Genomic DNA, 18719 nt, shown 5'->3' with positions numbered 1-18719 from the left:
ATTTATTCTAATGGAGTCTTTTGAACAAGGACAAACTTACATTTTAAAGAATCACATTGGTTGGAGGGTGGATCTGAATGGAAATTGACTGTCAAATTTGCAAGAATGTTAAGTAGTGAGACCATTAGGAAGCTATTTCAGTAGTCTAGGTGAAAGATTTAGTGGCTTAGACGTAGTAACTTAGTAATAGTGAGAAATGGTCAGATTTGAAATACATCCTACAGGGAGAACCAACAGGATTTGCTGCTGGGTTGGATATGGGGTAAGAGAAAGAGAGGAGTAAAAGATGAATCTTTGGATTCTTGGCCAGAGCAACTTGGTGAATGGTGGCACCACCTAACTGAGATGAGGAAGACTGAAGGATTGTTTGGGAGATAGGGTGCAGGGGATTGAGTTGTGTTTTGGACATACTGGGTTTGAGATGCATGTTGACAGCTTATTGGAATTCTCCTTGGAGGCAGGTGGTCATCAAGTAGAGGGTTCACAGGAGAGATGGGGCCAGAGATAACTTTGGGAATCCTTCATGTACAGTTGGTATTTAATACCATGGTTCTGGATGAGTTCCCCTGGGGAGTGAGTATAGATAAGATAGCGATCTGAGGATGGAACTCTCGAGCACTCCAATATTTAGAATTGGGAAATGGAAGAGAATCAAAAAAAGAACAGCAGTGAGATAGGTAGAAATCCAGGAGAATTCATATTCTAGAAGCCAGTTGAAAAAAATGTTCCATGAGGAGGGCAGGATCCACTGTGTAAAATGTTGTTAAGAGTTTAGTAGGATGAGGACTTAGAATTGACTATTGGATTTGACAATGTGGAATTTATTGGTGGCTCTGACAAGCAGTTTCACTGAAGTATGAGTATGATTGGAGGGAGGCTCAAGAGGGAATGGGAAGAGCAGAATTAGAGAAAGAAAGTAAAGACAACTATTTTGAGGAGTTTTTCTATAAAGGGGAACAGAAAAATGGGATAATGGCTGGATGGGGATTGGGATGTGGAGTCAAGGAAAGATATTATTGTTTTGTTTTGTTTGTGGTGGGAGATAATAGAACAAGTTTGTCTGGTGGGATAATCACTGTAGCATAGGGTTTGGAATTAGGGGGTTGGAAGAGAGGAGAATATGAGAGAGATCTCTGTAAAATAAAATTGACTGGGGGCACCCGGGTGGCACAGTTGGTTAAGCATCCAACTTTTGATTTCAGCTCAGCTCATGATCTCAGTCATGAGATTCAGCCCCACGTTGGGCTCCGTGCTCAGCATGGAGTTTGCTTAAGGCTCTCTCTCTCCCTCTGCCTCTCCCCCTGCTCACGTTCTCTCTTTCAAATAAATAAATCTTAAAAAAGAAAAGAAAATTGACTGAAGTTTTAGCCCAGAAATGTTTTAGTAATAAGATTGCAGTGTGATACCAGCTTTTTCAGTTTGTAAACTAGTACCCTTCTGTTCTGAAAAATGTTCTTATATTCTATATTTGATTATCATCCATACCCCAGTCTCCCTGTTCTTTCTGGAACTCCTTTAGTCATGTGTTGGACACTTGGACTGATCCTCTGATTGGGAGGATTTTCTCTCCGATTGTCCATCTCTTCCCTCAGCCTTATCTTCTAATCCTTCTGTAGAGTTTTTTTTTTTTTAATTTGAGCTATCTTACTATTTTAATTTTCCATAGCATCCTATCCCTTTTAAATGAATGCAGTAACTTCTCATTTAAGATATTAAGGTTTTTATTTGTTCTGTGATTTGTTTTCTTCTGTTCCCTGCATAGTCTCTGTTTCCTCCAAATATTCAATTATCTGCTTGCTTGCTTTGGTCTTTCTTTGATGTGGGAGGCTTTCTTCAAATGTCTGATGATCCTTGGCTGCCCATTTTTATTTGTGTGGGGCACTAAAAAGCTCCGTGTGCAAGAACGGGGCTTGTTACTGGTGGGCTTCATAGTAGGGTGAGCTCAAGGTCAACTGGCTTTTTCATTGTCAGTGTGTAGAGCTCTTCAAGACTGTTGAGTTTTTTCAAAGAATGGGGATGGTAGGTATGTGCCTGAACAGAACAGGAAGAAGAAGATGAGGGCTTCATGTTCCTATAGGTAGACTGTTATTCAGTCCCCCTCTTTTCATTTTGTGCATTATCCCTGCCCTGTGCTTGATGCCTCAAGTGCAGAACATCTCCATCTCCATTTCTCCCGGAAACAACCCTGGTAGAATGCTGTAGTCATCTGGGCTGGGGTAGGGGTGAGGGTAGCCTTTTGTGCTACTTGGTACCTCAAAGAACTGAGACTCTTGGATTATTTAGAACACATCAGCTCATTGTCATCTGAATCCCTCCACTCCTACTTCATAATCCACCCCATGTCCCATTAAGTCACTTTCCACTCCTCTGATAGCTTTCCGTCATGGAAAGGCTGGGGCTTTCTTTTTTTTTTTTTGTCATTGGGAAAGTCAGATATGCTAATGTAGTCTCTTCTGTTCACTTACTAATGGGTTAGTGCCTTTTTTTTCTTTATTATAATTTTAGTAAGGAAGCATGAGGAGGAAAAGAGGGTAAACATACGTGGTTAATGTGCCAGGTTTATCCAGAACCCATCTGCCTCTCTGAAGTGTAATCATTGCAATAATGTTTATTGAGTGCTTATTACTACATGCCAGACACTGTTTGAAGTGCTTTACATTTATTAATTCCATACTCATAACAGTCTTATGCAATAGGTACTATTATTATTGCCATTTTACAGATGAAGAAACTAAGGCACAGAAAAGTTAACTTGACAAAGTTACACAGCCAGTAAGTGGGGGACTAGCATTCCAACTCAGCCGTCAGACTCTAGAGATACTTCCTGCTTTTAAAACTCTCCAATAGTATTTTATTCCTTGATTTCAAAATCCAGACAACTTAGCATGCCATTCCCGTTCTTCAGGATCAGGCCCAGCGTACCTCTCCAATCTCACCTCTCTCTGCTCTGCCCTTAACACCACCTCTTTGACCTTATATTCTAGCCACACTAAGCTTGCCCTGCATGGACAAGGTTCTAATGATCCTCATGCCTTTTTCATGCTGTTCCTCTGCCCCAAACATGCCTTCATTCTCTAGAATGCTCAGTACAATGTTAGGGTATTCCATTTTATTAAACTGAATATTTGCATAATTTATTTTATCTAGCAATCAACTCATGCTTTTGATTTGATTTAGCATGTCTTCTTGAAAAATGTATAATTGAATAAAATAATAATATTCCATTATGTGTGAAGGGTTCATAAGTCTAACAGACTAACTGAAATTATCTCCTTTAAATTTGATTGTATGAGGGGCACCTGGCTGGCTCAGTCAGTAGAGCTTATGACTCTTGATCTCAGGGTCATGAGTTCAAACCCCATGTTGGGCATAGAGATTAGTTTAAAAATAAAGAAATTAATAAAAGTGAAAGAAATTGACTGTATTGAGAGTGAAATATTCTTTTGGAGTGTAAGTGAAAAGGTATATACTTTAAATAGTAAATAAGTTCCATTCATTTGTTATTAAAATGTTTTCTAACCTTATCTTGCTGTTTTTAATAGCCTTTTCTTCCTCTTGCAAATTTGGAGTGTTCACCAAACATCGAAACTTTCCTTTGCAAAGCTTTTGTACCAGCCTGCACAGAACAAATTAACGTGGTTCCACCTTGTCGTAACTTTTGTGAGAAAGTATATTCTGATTGCAAAAAATTAATCGACACTTTTGGTATGCGATGGCCTGAGGAACTTGAATGTGACAGGTAAATTATGTTTTCAACTGAAAGCTACCAGTGATCTTCTAATGTTGATATTAGTTTTCCAGAATGTTCATGACAGGCTTTCATTATTTAATTTAACACATGTTTATTGCACACTTAACATGTGCCAGCCACTGTGGCGACAGTGTTTTGGACACAATGGTGAGCAAAAACAGATTTGCGGTGGGAACTTACAGTGGGGTGGGAGGAACAGATGGTAATCAAATGATTATAATAATAAGTGTAAAATTATAACCGTGCTAGATACAACAGGGAGAAGTACACAGTTCTCTGAGAAGATGTAAGGGTGCCTTTGACCCAAACTGGGGGGAAATGAACTTATTATCAATTCACTGACCTTTTTGCACATTGACCTTGGCTTATTACTTTCGTCTCCTACTCTCTAGACATTGGGGGATTGTAATTTGAAATATTCTGCTGATATAATGAGGCTTCACATGATAAAGTTGGGAAGGAAGCTGTGTCTATCTTTTTGTGTCTTTATTTATAGACTAAAGTATAGAAGCTTTGTAGAAGTCATATACTTCTGGTGGATAATTGTTTTCAGAAACAACTGATAATATATAGTAAAGATGAGGATGCTCATACCTTACATTCTAGACAATCCCCTTCTATAGCAACTTTTACACAAATAAGGAATCATGCTAAGAATACTGATTGCCACATTATTTCTAATTTTTTTTAAAAAGGGAAAAAGTGAAACTCCACTGTAGAAGAATGACTAGTAAATTGTGATGTACTTATACTCTAGAATACCATGATACAGTTGATAAAATTAATGTAGTTGATCCACCTCTGTAAACATGGATAAATCTAAAAATTATAGTGTTAAGTTAAAAAAGGATGCTACAGGATAATATATATAGTATGATGTCATTTATATAAAATTCAAAACCTTCATAAAACAGTATTATATATAACATTATGGTTAGAAAGTCACATAGTAAAAATTTTTTTAAATGCATAAGGAGAATAAAAACTGAACTTGTACTAATGAGTATTTCTGGGGTGAGAGAAAAGAGAATAGGACCAGAAGGGGGTCCCAACTGATCTCTACTGTTATATTAATTATTTTAAAAGATATAAAGCAAAACTGACATAATATTACATTTTAAAAATGCTGGTAGATACATAGTGTTCTTTTTATGGGCATACATTTTAATATTTGCTACTCTTATCTATATCTAAAGCATATTTTAAACGTTTTCTTCTTGGGGTGCTTGGCTGGCTCAGCTAGTGGTGCATGAGACTCTTTTTTTAAGATTTTATTTATTTATTTGACAGAGAGAGACACAGCGAGAGAGGGAACACAAGCAGGGGGAGTGGGAGAGGGAGAAGCAGGCTTCCCGCTGAGCAGGGAGCCCGATGCGGGGCTCGATCCCAGGGCCATGGGATCATGACCTGAGCCAAAGGCAGATGCTTAATGACTGAGCCACCCAGGCACCCCGGAGCATGAGACTCTTGACCTTGGGGTTATGAGTTTGAGTCCCACTTTGGGTGTGTAGAGATTACTTAAAAATAAAATCTTAAAAAAACACAAAAATAAACAAGTAAATAAATAAATAAAATGTTTTCTTGTTAGAAACTCCCACTAATTTTTATTTTTTTAAAAGATTTTATTTATTTATTTAAGAGAGAGAGCACAAGTGGGGGTAGGGACAGAGGAAGAGGGAGAGGGACAAGCAGACTCCCACATGAGTAGGGAGCCCAATGTGGAGCTCAATCCCAGGACCTGAAGATCATGACCTGAGCCAAAATCAGATGCTTAACTGACTGAGCCACCCAGGTGCCCCAAAACTCCCACTAATTTTTAAACTATATAGATCCTCCAAATTAATACTGGTGTGTAGAACTCAACTGAGTAATGAAGTTTTTCACAAAATAGAAATATACCTGTGTATATCACTCTGGTCTCCCATAAACAAGGGAGGCAAGGAGTACAGACTTCCAGTTATAAAATAAATATGTCACGGGGATATAATGTACAGCCTGGGGAATATAGCCAATAACATCGTATTAATTTTGTGACAGATGGTGATTAGGTTTACTATGGTGACCATTTCTCAATGTATATAAATGTCGAATCACTATGTTGTACACCTAAAACTCATATAATATTGTATGTCAGTTATACCTCAATTAAAAAACCCAGCCAAACTGAAACAGAATAGTGATGTGAATTAAGCTGGTCCCAGTCTACCTCTTGGTGATCTTCTTGCCTTTAAGAATGTAAAGATCACCTGAACTCAATCCAGGAAGGGGAAGGGTCTCATTTCAGTCAATTTTAACTGTCAAAACCTTAGTCATATGGTTGAGCTACCATATGACTATGTTTGCTTGTGGGCATTAAAAAACAAGTGAACTTCCCCAAGTTTTATATTTCTAATGCTGTAAACAGATAAGCCAGCACTTTTTTGTCTGGAGACTACTAATTAAGATAAATTCTTTCTTTCTTTTTTTTTAGGATAAATTCTTTCTTAAGTATTTAGTCTTGGAAGCAGAAATTATTTAAAAATTAATTGGGGCACCTGGCTGGCTCAGTCAGTGGAGCATGCAACTCTTGATCTCGGGGTTCTGAGTTCAAGCCCCACCTAGGGTGTAGAGCTTACTTAAAAAAAAGTTTACAAAATAAAAATTATTAATTGATCATTTTCTGAGTAAGGGAATTTTCATATTCACTTGCCTCGTATTAAATATATGTTAGCGTGTTGGGGCCTCACTAACAACTACAAGTTTTTGGTTAACTTCAAAGCTCTAACCTATAATCTATCCAGGTTGTGTGTCTTCCCTTCAATTATGAATGCATAAGGTAATACTTTATAGTTGGAAAGCATAGCATTAAAATAGTGAATCAGTAAAAATGTTACCTTCAATTTTTATAATCTCTACAGATTGCAGTACTGTGATGAGACCGTTCCTGTAACTTTTGATCCACACACACAGTTTCTTGGTCCTCAGAAGAAAACAGAGGAAGTTCAAAGAGACATTGGATTTTGGTGTCCAAGGCACCTTAAGACTTCTGGGGGACAAGGCTATAAGTTTCTGGGAATTGACCAGTGCGCACCTCCGTGCCCTAACATGTATTTTAAAAGTGATGAGCTAGAGTTTGCAAAAAGTTTTATCGGGATAGTTTCAATATTTTGTCTCTGTGCAACTCTGTTCACATTCCTTACTTTCTTAATTGATGTTAAAAGATTCAGATACCCAGAGAGACCAATTATATATTACTCTGTCTGCTACAGCATCGTGTCCCTGATGTACTTTATCGGATTCTTGTTAGGTGACCGCACAGCGTGCAACAAGGCAGATGAGAAGCTAGAACTCGGGGACACCGTCGTTCTGGGCTCTCAGAATAAGGCTTGCACTGTTCTGTTTATGTTTTTGTATTTTTTCACAATGGCCGGCACAGTGTGGTGGGTGATTCTTACCATCACGTGGTTCCTGGCGGCAGGAAGAAAATGGAGTTGTGAAGCCATTGAACAAAAAGCGGTATGGTTTCATGCTGTTGCATGGGGAATACCGGGTTTTCTGACCGTTATGCTTCTTGCTATGAACAAAGTTGAAGGAGACAACATTAGTGGCGTTTGCTTCGTCGGCCTTTATGACCTGGATGCTTCCCGCTACTTTGTGCTCCTGCCACTTTGCCTTTGTGTGTTTGTCGGACTGTCTCTTCTTTTAGCTGGCATTATTTCCTTAAATCACGTTCGGCAAGTTATCCAGCATGATGGCCGGAACCAAGAGAAACTAAAGAAATTTATGATTCGAATTGGGGTCTTTAGTGGCCTGTATCTTGTGCCCCTGGTGACACTTCTAGGATGTTATGTCTATGAGCAAGTGAACAGGATCACCTGGGAGATAACCTGGGTCTCCGACCACTGTCGTCAGTACCACATCCCATGTCCTTATCAGGTAAAGAGCATTTGTATTAGTTTGCTATCTTTTTTAAAGATTTTATTTATTTATTTATTTGAGAGAGAGAGAGAGAGTGCACAAGCCAGTGGGGATGGGCAGAGGGAGAGGGAGAAGCAGACTCCCCACTGAGCAGGGAGCCCGAGACACGGGGCTCGATCCCAAAGCCCTGAGATCATCACCTGAGCTGAAGGCAGACGCTTAACCAACGGAGCCACCCAGGGACCCCTGTATTAGTTCACTATTTAACTTTAACATAGAGGATGTTCTCTGGAAGCACACTTGAACTAGTCATGAACATGACCTTAGATTTCCCATAAGAAAATCCAATAGACAGAGGGAATGATTCCTTGGGCATCAGAAGAAACTGGGGTCGGGGCACCTGGGTGGCTCAGTCGTTAAAGCATCTGCCCTTGGCTCAGGTCATGATCCCAGGGTCCTGGAATCGAGCCCCGCATCGGGCGGGCTCCCTGCTCAGCGGGAGGCCTGCTTCTCCCTCTCCCACTCCCCCGCTTGTGTTCCCTCTCTCACTGTGTCTCTCTCTGTCAAATAAATAAATAAATAATCTTTAATTAACAAAAAAAAAGAAACTGGGGTCAGTGCCTCAAGAGTTCTTTCCTCAAGTTTAGGCTTTGGTTACAATAGTTAAAATGCCTCCTTTAGCTATTCTTTTAAAAGTTAAATTTGGTTGCAAAGGCAGATAAATAATAATGAGGAACAGAAACAGAAGAACAGGTCTGTCAATTTCTGCTGAATTGGGAGTTGTTTTTAATTCTTCAGTTAGTGGGGGGAAAACTTACTTGGGTATATTGAATGTGATCGTATCATAATTTTTGTTTCCTATATATGCTTATAAAAACAGAACTTATTTTACTGTATTGTATTAATACTTATTTCACTCTGACCAACCAGATTTTTTTAAAACATAAACAACAATGCATAAAGACTCTAAAATAGTATGTTGTTCCAGTGAATTTAAATGTAATTTTTGGGTAGATTCTCATGAAGCAAAGTAGATGAATACTTAAAGCCAGATATTTTGGCAATTACAAGAGGCTGCTACACTTACAGGGAAAAAATGCTGGGAAATCAGGCCAAGATTTAGGATGTGCTTCCTAAATATATTTAAGTGTTTTCCTTTTCTAGCTATATATTTTGATACACAGATAAGTTCTTCATTCACAACTTTAGTAAAGAATATACTTAATGCAGCACTAGTCATTATATTATGCTATGTCAAACATTTTATAATAAAACAGACTGAAGATTTATACTTTTTGTTCAAGTTTTACATTGACTCTATAGACTTCTTTCCACTGAAAATGTATCACTGAAATTTTTATTATTCACTTTTCTTTGTAGGCAAAAACAGAAACTCGACCAGAACTGGCTTTATTTATGATAAAATACCTGATGACATTAATTGTTGGCATCTCTGCCGTCTTCTGGGTTGGAAGCAAAAAGACATGCACGGAATGGGCTGGGTTTTTTAAACGAAATCGTAAGAGAGAGTAAGAAGCTATTGAATTATCTGATGTTGTTTTAAATTAAATAGAACAAATACCAAGGAACTATTCAAGTCATTATTGTACTTTCATATGTCAACTGTTAGGTCAAATTTGGAAATCTTTTTCCTGGAGAAATATACTTTATTTTGTTTGGCATTCATTAAAATAGTCTTTGGCCTATACTATTCTATTGAAATATGAATGAAAGTTTTGTAAAGTGTTTATTTTCTTTATACAGCTTATATTTAATATTATCACTGCTATCACTGGATTCATTATTTTGGGTGCAGCATTTTAAATTTTAATTATTTTATCAGTGATAAAAGATTAAATGGGATCAAATATATGTAAGGAAATCTATAGAGTATGATTCAAATATATTGTATGGTCATTGTTTACTACCTTTAAATTTTATTACACATAGTGCTGGCTTAAAATGTCACTTATTGGGGCGCCTGGGTGGCTCAGTCATTAAGCATCTGCCTTTGGCTCAGGTCATGATCCTGGGGTCCTGGGATCGAGCTCCGCGTCGGGCTCCCTGCTCAGTGGGAAGCCTGCTTCTCCCTCTCCCAGTCCCCCTGCTTGTGTTCCCTCTCTCGCTGTGTCTCTCTCTGTCAAATAAATAAAACTTAAAAAAAAAAAAAAAAGTCACTTATTTGCCTTGCTTAAGATGGTAAAATTTTAAACTTACGTAGTATTTTGTAACAATATAGTAGATTTACAAGTAAATAGTTCATTTTGGTTATTTATGTACATTGTATGCTCTATACAATCAACAGTGTAGTATAGGTTTTTAAACTATTCCCCATTGGTTTGATTAATAAACTTTTTTGGGGTAAAAATTTCAGAACTATAGATCTTTTCTAAGTTTTTGAAGTCTGAAGAATTGCATTTTTTTTTTTTTAAGATTCTCTTTATTTATTTGACAGAGAGAGCACACAAGCAGGGGGAGAGGGAGCTGAGCAGGGAGCCTGATTGAAGAATTGCATTTAACTGGACTTGAATTATTTTGCACTATTATTACATATCTATCCCGTATTTATATACTCACACTTAAGTATAACTTGCAAACTTTAATGTTAGAAAGCAAACAAATTTAACAACAACCATTCTGTGTCCTTTCTCTTCTAGTTTACTTTTATATTTGATGTATTTACGTGTGATACAGATTGTCCCCTACTCTGTGCTGCTTTGAGTTTCCTTGTCCTCATCCTTTGGTTTAGCTTCTTTAATTTCTTACCAATCTACTTATGCTGACAAAGGCAACTAACAGTGTATGCAAAAAAGACTTCACTTCATGACAATCTACTTATAGCTCGTGATATCTATAATCCCAGATTTCGTAACTGTAAATCATTTAGAATTTTTGACTGGATTGACTCAGGATTTTTGGCATAAGAGATGTGGTGTGCTTTTTGGCTTCTCGATAGCACTTACCATTTACCGAGTAAGCCCTGTCCTTGGTTTCTCTTGCAGTCCAATCAGTGAAAGCCGCAGAGTTCTACAGGAGTCATGTGAGTTCTTCTTAAAGCACAATTCTAAAGTTAAACACAAAAAGAAGCACTGCAAACCCAGTTCGCACAAGCTGAAGGTCATTTCCAAATCCATGGGAACCAGCACAGGCGCCACAGGCAATCACGGCACGTCCTCGGTGGCAATCACTAACCACGATTACTTAGGACAAGAAGCTTCGACAGAAATACCAACCTCCCCAGAGACGTCCGTGAGAGAGGTGAGAGCAGATGGAGCGAGCACCCCCAGATCCAGAGAAGAGGACTGTGGGGAGCCGGCCTCCCCAGCAGCATCCAGCTCCAAACTCTGTGGGGAACACGCGGACAGGAAAGGCCGGGCAGGCAATGGGAACGATAAGATCAGTGTGTCTGAAAGTACGCGGAGTGAAGGAAGGTGAGCTTGGATTTTGTTACCTTAAATCGGGACTACTTTGAATACTGCATTATCCGTTTTTTATTAAAGCATAGCACATCTGGAAAGAAAATATTCTAGGAGAGGACATGTCCATACACTTCATCCAAGGAAGTTTGGCTTTAAGAAGTTTGGGTTCAGCCTATAAATGTGCTATTCGGTAGTTTGATTCTTAGCTTGGAAAAGAGCCTTCGTGAATGTTGTTCAAGGAGGAAAGTGATGTTCATTTCTATGGCAGTTGTTAAGTGTTGCATGTATATTTGGGTAAATGTTTAAGATCCTTCTGAAATACAGGCTATTAAGTTGTAATTAGCACTGTATCATAGTACTAAAAGGCAGTTGTCATTTCATATGAAGATTATAAAATGTTTTTTATTTTCTGAACATGAAAGGATATTGACATTATGAATTAATGAATTTTCCCAAATGGTCATAGGTGATCCAAACACAGGTAAACATCGAATTAGCCAGAATGCCGACAGCTAAGTACTTTTAGGTCTCAAGGTTGTCTCACTTCCCTCCTGCCAGACTAAACCAGATGCACCTTCTTTGTGTTCCCATAACCGCTTTTGCAGACTGGAGTCTAAGTAGATTTGTGCCTTTGAAATAGATATGTGCTCTGATAAAGGTGGATGCTGGTTGGGAGTAAAACTCATGAGAAGAGGATGGCAGTTGTGAGGACATTTGGCCTCACACGTGTGCTTTGGTCTGTAGTATGTCACCTTTCGTCTTTTTACCTAGGGTGACTCCAAAAAGTGACGTCACCGAAGCCGGCCCAGGGCAGAGCTACAGCTTGCAGGCCCCAGGTTCCTCGGAGCCGGGCAGCCCGAGAGGCTCCACGTCACTGCTCGTTCACTCGGCTTCTGGGGGCAGAAAAGAGCAGGGCCCCGGCAGTCACTCTGATACGTGAGGGACAGGTTCGCCCACCGCTGAGAAGTGGATTCGTGCTACACTGGAGGGGACAGCGCGCTGTCTCATCAGTATCCCTGTTCTGTTCTTTTGCACCGACAGCTACATTGCGGGCTGTTACACTGGAAACAGTAGATTCCGAGAATAAAAGGATTCATTTCGCACAGAGGTTAATGATGACCGTGTACCCAGAAAGCAGAAATGTGCAGGTTAATAATATTTTTTTAAGTTGTGTGGGAGGAGGCAGTGAGAGGAATCTTCCTTTTCTATTTATGAAGATTCTACTCTTGTTAAAAGTATTTTAAGATGTACTATATGCTATTTCACTTTTATGGTATAAAATCAAGATATTTCTTTGCTAAAGTATTTAAAACTTACCTTTGTATCTTTTTTATATATTTGAAAATAAGTTTATATGTATTTGAACTTTTTTTAGGAATCCTGGAAAAGCTATCCAACTATTTTTGTTATGTTCTTCTCAGATTTTAGCACTACTTTGGTAGCTTTGACACTGAGTTTCTAAGAAAATTGAAAAATAGTATTCTTTTATAGTATAAAAAATATTTGACACACCAGAAGGTGTTGTAATGGAATCCACTTATTCCACTTTATCATCTTCCCTGTGTGAATTTTATAGTCTTATTGTTTTAGGAATTTCATACATCTGTTATGCCACTAAAATAAGGTGCTTGATGTCCAATGTTGATTGTATTATGCTGCTCGCTGATCCTTCTACATTTTTAAATAATATGTCCTGAAGGATTAGATGAAATTTACTCTTTAGAAATTAAGCCAAGGGCAATTGATTTCCTTTTTAAAAAAACTGTTTTATGACCACTCAAGATTGTATTTTTATGACCATTTATAGTTGCTTATACTTTTGTTTTAACTTTTGTTTTTTAACATTTAGAATTCTAAAGTTTGTACAGTATCTTTGTCAGACATTATGTAGAATTCATTTCTGTACTTAAATAGGATTTTGCTGAACATTTAAAAGTGTGTTAAAAAAATGTGTTAGCATTAGTGCCAATCAAATGGGAAAAAATGTGTCTTGATAAAATGTATTTTATATAACGTACTTTAAGATATTAAAGAATTTTCTTAATTTTATTTCCAACTAAGTGTTATACCTTGAACAATGTTTTCTGATGGTTTTGGTTTTTTCCTCTATTTAGCATTCTATTAGGCATAAGATTATCATGTACTGTATGGAAAATGTAAATATTAACTTTTCCACATTTTGAACTTTGTATACAAAAACATTGTGTGATCTCTCCAGTAATAAAATTTTCTCTGTGTAAGAGATTGTGGAGTATTCTGTGCTTATTCTTAGTGGTCCTGACCCAGGAAGTGGTAGAATTTTTCAGATCAGTGGCTCCATGACTAATAAGCCAGAAGTTTGTTTGTTTTTTTGTTTTAAAGATTTTATTTATCTGACAGAGACACAGCAAGAGAGGGAACACAAGCAGGGGGAGAGGGAGAAGCAGTGACTTTATTAACGTATCCTAGTCACTCTAATAATTTTATAGTTGGTTTTTCCTGGATTTTCAATGTAGATGATCTTTTCATGTCAAATAATGGTAATTTTATTTCTCAGCTATTAGCCTGAACTGGGAACCCATCACTGTTAATAGCGGTGTCAGCGGGCATCCTGGTCTTGTTTATTTGAATGAGAATGTCTCTAGTATTTCATCATTAAAAACAACGTTGGCATTTGATAGAAGATAGATCTTTTTTCACTAGTTAATAACGAATCCTATTCTGACAATTTTTTTCAAATTAGCAGTAGGTGCCGAATTTTATTGAATGCCTTGTTGCTGTATTAGTCAAGGTAGGCTAACTGCTGTAACAATCCTCCAGATGTTAGCAGCTGAAGGAGCAGGTGCAGATGTTCTTGAGGTAGCCCTCCAACTGGTTCTTCAAGGACCCACCACTTCCAGCTTCCGATGCAGCCATCCACAGCCATCCCTTAGAGCTGCAGATTCTTTGCAGGATTCTCTGCACCCAGCCAGTAGATGGAGGAAGAGAGAGTAACCGATTGCACAGGAAGATTGTTATGGGTCCGAGTGGGAAGTGGCACACATCATTTCCAGCTACATTCCACTTGCCAGAACCCAGGCACAGAATCACACCTAACTGCAAGGCAGGCTGGGAAATACAGTCTAGGTGTGTGCCTGGTCTGGGGGGGCAGGGGAGGTAAGGAGGAACCACCTTACTCAGTCATTGGCCAGCAATGTTGCAATCTACAAATCTAATGTCATAAAATAAATTTCCCAGTATAATGCCATTCTCTTTTTTTTTTTTTAAAGATTTATTTATTTATTTGAGAGAACGAGAATGAGAGAGAGTACATGAGAGGGGGGAGGGTCAGAGGGAGAAGCAGACCCCCCGCCGAGCAGGGAGCCCGATGCGGGACTCGATCCCGGGACTCCAGGATCATGACCTGAGCCGAAGGCAGTCGCTTAACCAACTGAGCCACCCAGGCGCCCTCTCTCCTTCTTTGAATAATTCAAAGTCATCATGGTGTATCATTTAATATCCAGCTGGATTTGATTTGTTAGCAATTTATTTAAGATAAAAATGTACATCCATACCTACCTGTATTCTAAATGATTCCTCAACCAGGAACATAGCATTTGTAATCAGTAAGCTTAAATTTTTAAAAATATTCTATTTCTAATAGCAGACTTCAAGACTATCATCTAATTCAAAAGAAAACAGCAGTTTCTCTTTTTCATGAGACCAGAGTCTGTGATGCAAAAAGAGCCAACTGTTTCAGAAGTGGTGACTTCAATTTTTATAAGAATTACAGAGCATTTTTTGACCAAGAAAGTGGACCTAAATTACAGATTTACATTTACAATAACAATATTGGCATGAGCATTGTGCAGCTCAACTCCACAGCAGAAAAAATATGATAAAGCATTTCACCTTGAAGCCACAAATCAACCAAATTTTATGGAATGCCATCTTTCAAAAAGTACATCCATTAGGATCCATCTGCTAGGTTATTTATGGTAGTGAAGGAATCTTTCCTAGACTTCCCTCGAAGAACTAGACCAAACACAGCTTGTAATTACCATCGATCATCAAAATCACCATTTTAGTGCTTCCTTACTTCTCAGAAATATGCCACTGGTGGGCTCTTCCAGTTACCACTGCTGGAAAGTTTTAATGTTGCCAAGGCAAGCACTGGTACTCTCAAGAAAGGAAAGATATATTTTTTAATAATCACAAGGAGCCTTGCTATAACTCTTCTGCATGGAAAGCGTAATCTTTAATACCTCACTGCCCCCAGCACGAGTCAAAGACTGAAAGTTCCAGACGCTGAAGGTTTTTAACAGTGGCCACTGTGATCTGTATGTGCAGAAGAATCAAACTTTCATTAACTCCTTTGCACCAAGAGAGAGAGCAGACAAGAAAAGATTAAAAGCCTAATCCAAACTTCTCCAAATGCATTGGCACCCAGAGCTGAACCGTAGGGGTGAAGGGTGAACAGCGTAGGAAAGTCTGTTGTGGACACTGCTGGGGGAGGGGAAGCAAAAGGGAGCCATATGGAAAAAGTAGGGAAGAGGAAAAGAAGGAAGGACTAGAAGTGGTAAACACTAGTTAGAAATGAAAATAAATGAAAAAAATGACGCTAAAATGAATAAATTTCACCAGCCAAATCCAAGGCTTTTATTTTCCATCCCTAGAAGGAAAAAGGAGAAAACCAGAAAAAACTTCTAAGGATATCCACCACAAAAGGAGGGGTGAGAGAGAGAGAGAGAGAGAAACTACTTAAGTTTCAACAGAAACATCTTAAAGTTTTTCAAATAAGCCATTTTCTTCAAACTCATGCCATTTATTTACATTATTATTATTACAAATATTTCCTACTTAACGTGGCTTGTATACTGAGTTTTGATATAAGTGCAAAGAGTCTGTTAAACTCGATGTTTAATAATCTACATATTACGTTCAGAAAATGTTGAGAGCAAAAATCGAGAAGGATTAAGAAAAGTTTTTCTTAACCGTAAAAGAAAATAAAATACCTTAATATTTTCTCCACCTTATTTTCTAAGGTGCTAACTAAAGTAAAACTGGCAAGTTTGTGGGTTTATTTTCTTGGGGGCCTATTCTAGGATCTAATTAGTTTCACGGTCAGAAAATATATAAGGCTGAATACATAGATTTTAGACTTTATCTGGAAAAATTCACCAGTAAAGTATAAGCTCCTGTAGCCGTTCTCATCCTCTCGAATGGCCAGTCCAGTGGCCCTCGTGTAAACCTTCGTGAAACCGAAACCTCCAGAGCCGGTAAACAAAGTTGACCACCGGCAAAATCTTTGCTGGCACTTGCCGCCACCTCTATCCGGGCAGGCTCCAAGGGAAGGAGAATGGCACGCTGTGTTTCTGGAGCTGACCTGGCTGGCAGGCGGTGGGCAAAGAAAAAGTACAGTAAAACAAAACAGGAGGACTGTGTTTCGTCGACTGACAGTCATCACTGCCTCTTTGTCCCTGGTCCTCAGGCTCTGGCCAGGGCTTTCCAGGCCTGCCCCGCAGACACGGAGAGGCTCCACCGCTTTCTTGATGAAGCAAAGACCAGGAAAGGGGCAAACACACCCGAAACGGGGGGGAGGGAGCCCCAGGGACTTCAGAGGCAGGGCAGAGTCTGGCTACCCTGGACACTCGGGAGAGATCTAAACAATATAAAATCCTGTCCTCTCTACTCACCAAGTGTCCAGAGCGATGGAGGAGAATGAATCCACGTGTGAAAGAGGCGAGAACACCTAAAGAATTAGCACTTAAGAGGAATGAAATCTAAAGCCACGGATGCGGAAGAGTTCCAAGGCATTGTTATGCACCAAAAAGCAAGTCCCAAAACTATACTTACAGAATAATACCGTGTATGTAAACCCTCCCCCACAGAACCGTACTATGTTTTCCCTTGTTACATATACATGTATCTAAATGCATAATGATACCATGCATGTAAGCAATTCCTCTCCACACAGAATAACCCTGTATATGTTATATAGATACATAAATGTAAATGCACGAGAAGACTCCAGAAAATGTGATAACATGCGTGATCTCTGGGGAGGAGATCAGCCTTGTAGGTGATAATCAAAGCAGACTTGAACCCAGTCTGTAATGTTTAAATTTTTATAAAGAGAATCTGTTAATATATCATGTGGTATAATTACAAATTAATTTTTTTTTTTTTTAAGAAAATTTACTGAGCCCGGATCTAGCTGCTGCTGCTGCGGTGGGTCCAGCCCAGCTGCCTGAGGGGGACGGAGCCTGCGGGCAGTCAAGGCCTCCCGCTGTGAGCCGCATGCCCTGCGGGGGAGGGGGCAGCAGACCCCACTGAGACCCCAGAAGGCCCCCAGTTCATCTAGTGCAAACTTTCTTTGCTTCCTCCCTGCTATGCTTCTCAGTCCCCGAAGCCATTTTCTCTTTTGTTGGCAATCCCACAGGTGTTTTGAGAACCTCTGTGCCGACTTCTTTCTCTTGAGACCCTTCCCGAGACTCTACTCCTACCCCCACGAGTAAAGCTTAGACCTGCTTACTTAATCCCAGCACTGGGAGACACAGGAGGCCAGACGACCAAGCCCCCAGGATGTGATATGGAGGGACACAAGGGAAGACTGAAGTCCTCAGAAAACCCACGATGGCAAATTCTTTCCATCCACCACACCCCCCGCCTCACCCAGCACAAACAGACCACCAACGTCTTAAGTGCCCCGGGCCGTGGATAATTCATACTCACCAACTTCAGAAGTGAATGCAGAAGTCTGAGGGCTGAAGGTCAGGGAGAGTCTAAGGCTAAGGCGTTGGTGACTTTCGGCAGAAGGCAGACCCCTGTCGTTCTCCAGAGACTCCCCCAGTGCGTTCACGCACCCCTGAGAGCAATGCAGTCGGCCCAGGCTGCTGAGTTCAGACGGGGCATGTGAGAGGGATGTTGGCCATTTATAACTGGCTCTGTTCTAGTAGCTACGGCGAGGTATTCTCGGGGACCACCCCGTTTTGATCAGCAGCTCCCAACTGGTTGGGTAGTTCCAAACTTGGGCAGAACTGTGAAGGCCAGATGTTTCTTGTCTGTCCCTGCCTACTGCCAAAACAGCTGAGAGATTAGCTCTTGCTTTTAGAAAATGCCTTAGTCCTTTCCCTCCAGAGCAGGTGAGTCAACTTTTCCTCTTAACGTGTTCGCCGAGAGCAAAAATAACGTTCCTACCCACCTGACACCTAAGCCGGAGATTCGTTATTTTTAATCGGGGGGATAAAATACCGCATACATTAGCCACAGATAAGGCCCAGCTGTGTCCTGGGAGATTACTGGAGCTTTCCGAGTGATCCCTCTCCCCCTACTGGATGTACCTCTCACCTCTGGAGCACAGCCAAGAAGAACACGTAAGTTATATTCTGGCAAGATTATATACACACTATAAATCCTGAACTCAGTGACTCCCGATAGCTATTTCGTTCGTATGTTTTGGTTTTACGGTTTCTGCAGAATGAGAGGCTGGTGTCCATACTGGATTGTGTTTCTCCTGTGAGCTGCAGTCCTTCGGCGTCATTTCCATGGGGTGGGGGTGTTAAAGTCAACTGTTTGTACTTCTGGCGGCAGGCAAGGTCCTCATAGGGTAGAACTCGAGATATACCAAAGAGTTAAAATCATGTGTCTCATAAAGAACACAGGCCAATGGGCGGCCTGGGTGGCTCAGTCGG

General features: G+C 39.7%; 1 protein-coding gene across 3 annotated transcripts in view; it reads left to right on the top strand.

Annotated features, from left to right (window-relative positions):
• The window catches only part of FZD6 (frizzled class receptor 6), a 37528-nt gene extending 24217 nt beyond the window's left edge, over positions 1–13311 (top strand). For all 3 annotated transcript variants that reach the window (XM_036120151.2, XM_036120150.2, XM_078072156.1), the window contains exons 3-7: positions 3543–3739; positions 6649–7666; positions 9029–9177; positions 10651–11079; positions 11839–13311. In XM_036120151.2, coding sequence (XP_035976044.1) covers positions 3543–3739; positions 6649–7666; positions 9029–9177; positions 10651–11079; positions 11839–12007 — 1962 coding nt within the window. In that variant the 3' untranslated portion in view covers positions 12008–13311. The remainder of the gene's footprint in view (positions 1–3542; positions 3740–6648; positions 7667–9028; positions 9178–10650; positions 11080–11838) is intronic.
• Positions 13312–18719: the final 5408 nt, after the last annotated feature.

Source organism: Halichoerus grypus, chromosome 5 (assembly GCF_964656455.1).
Source record: "Halichoerus grypus chromosome 5, mHalGry1.hap1.1, whole genome shotgun sequence".
Taxonomy (NCBI): Eukaryota; Metazoa; Chordata; class Mammalia; order Carnivora; family Phocidae; genus Halichoerus; species Halichoerus grypus.
The sequence above is the reverse complement of the archived record's forward strand: the minus strand, read 5'-3'. Positions and strand labels throughout refer to the sequence as shown.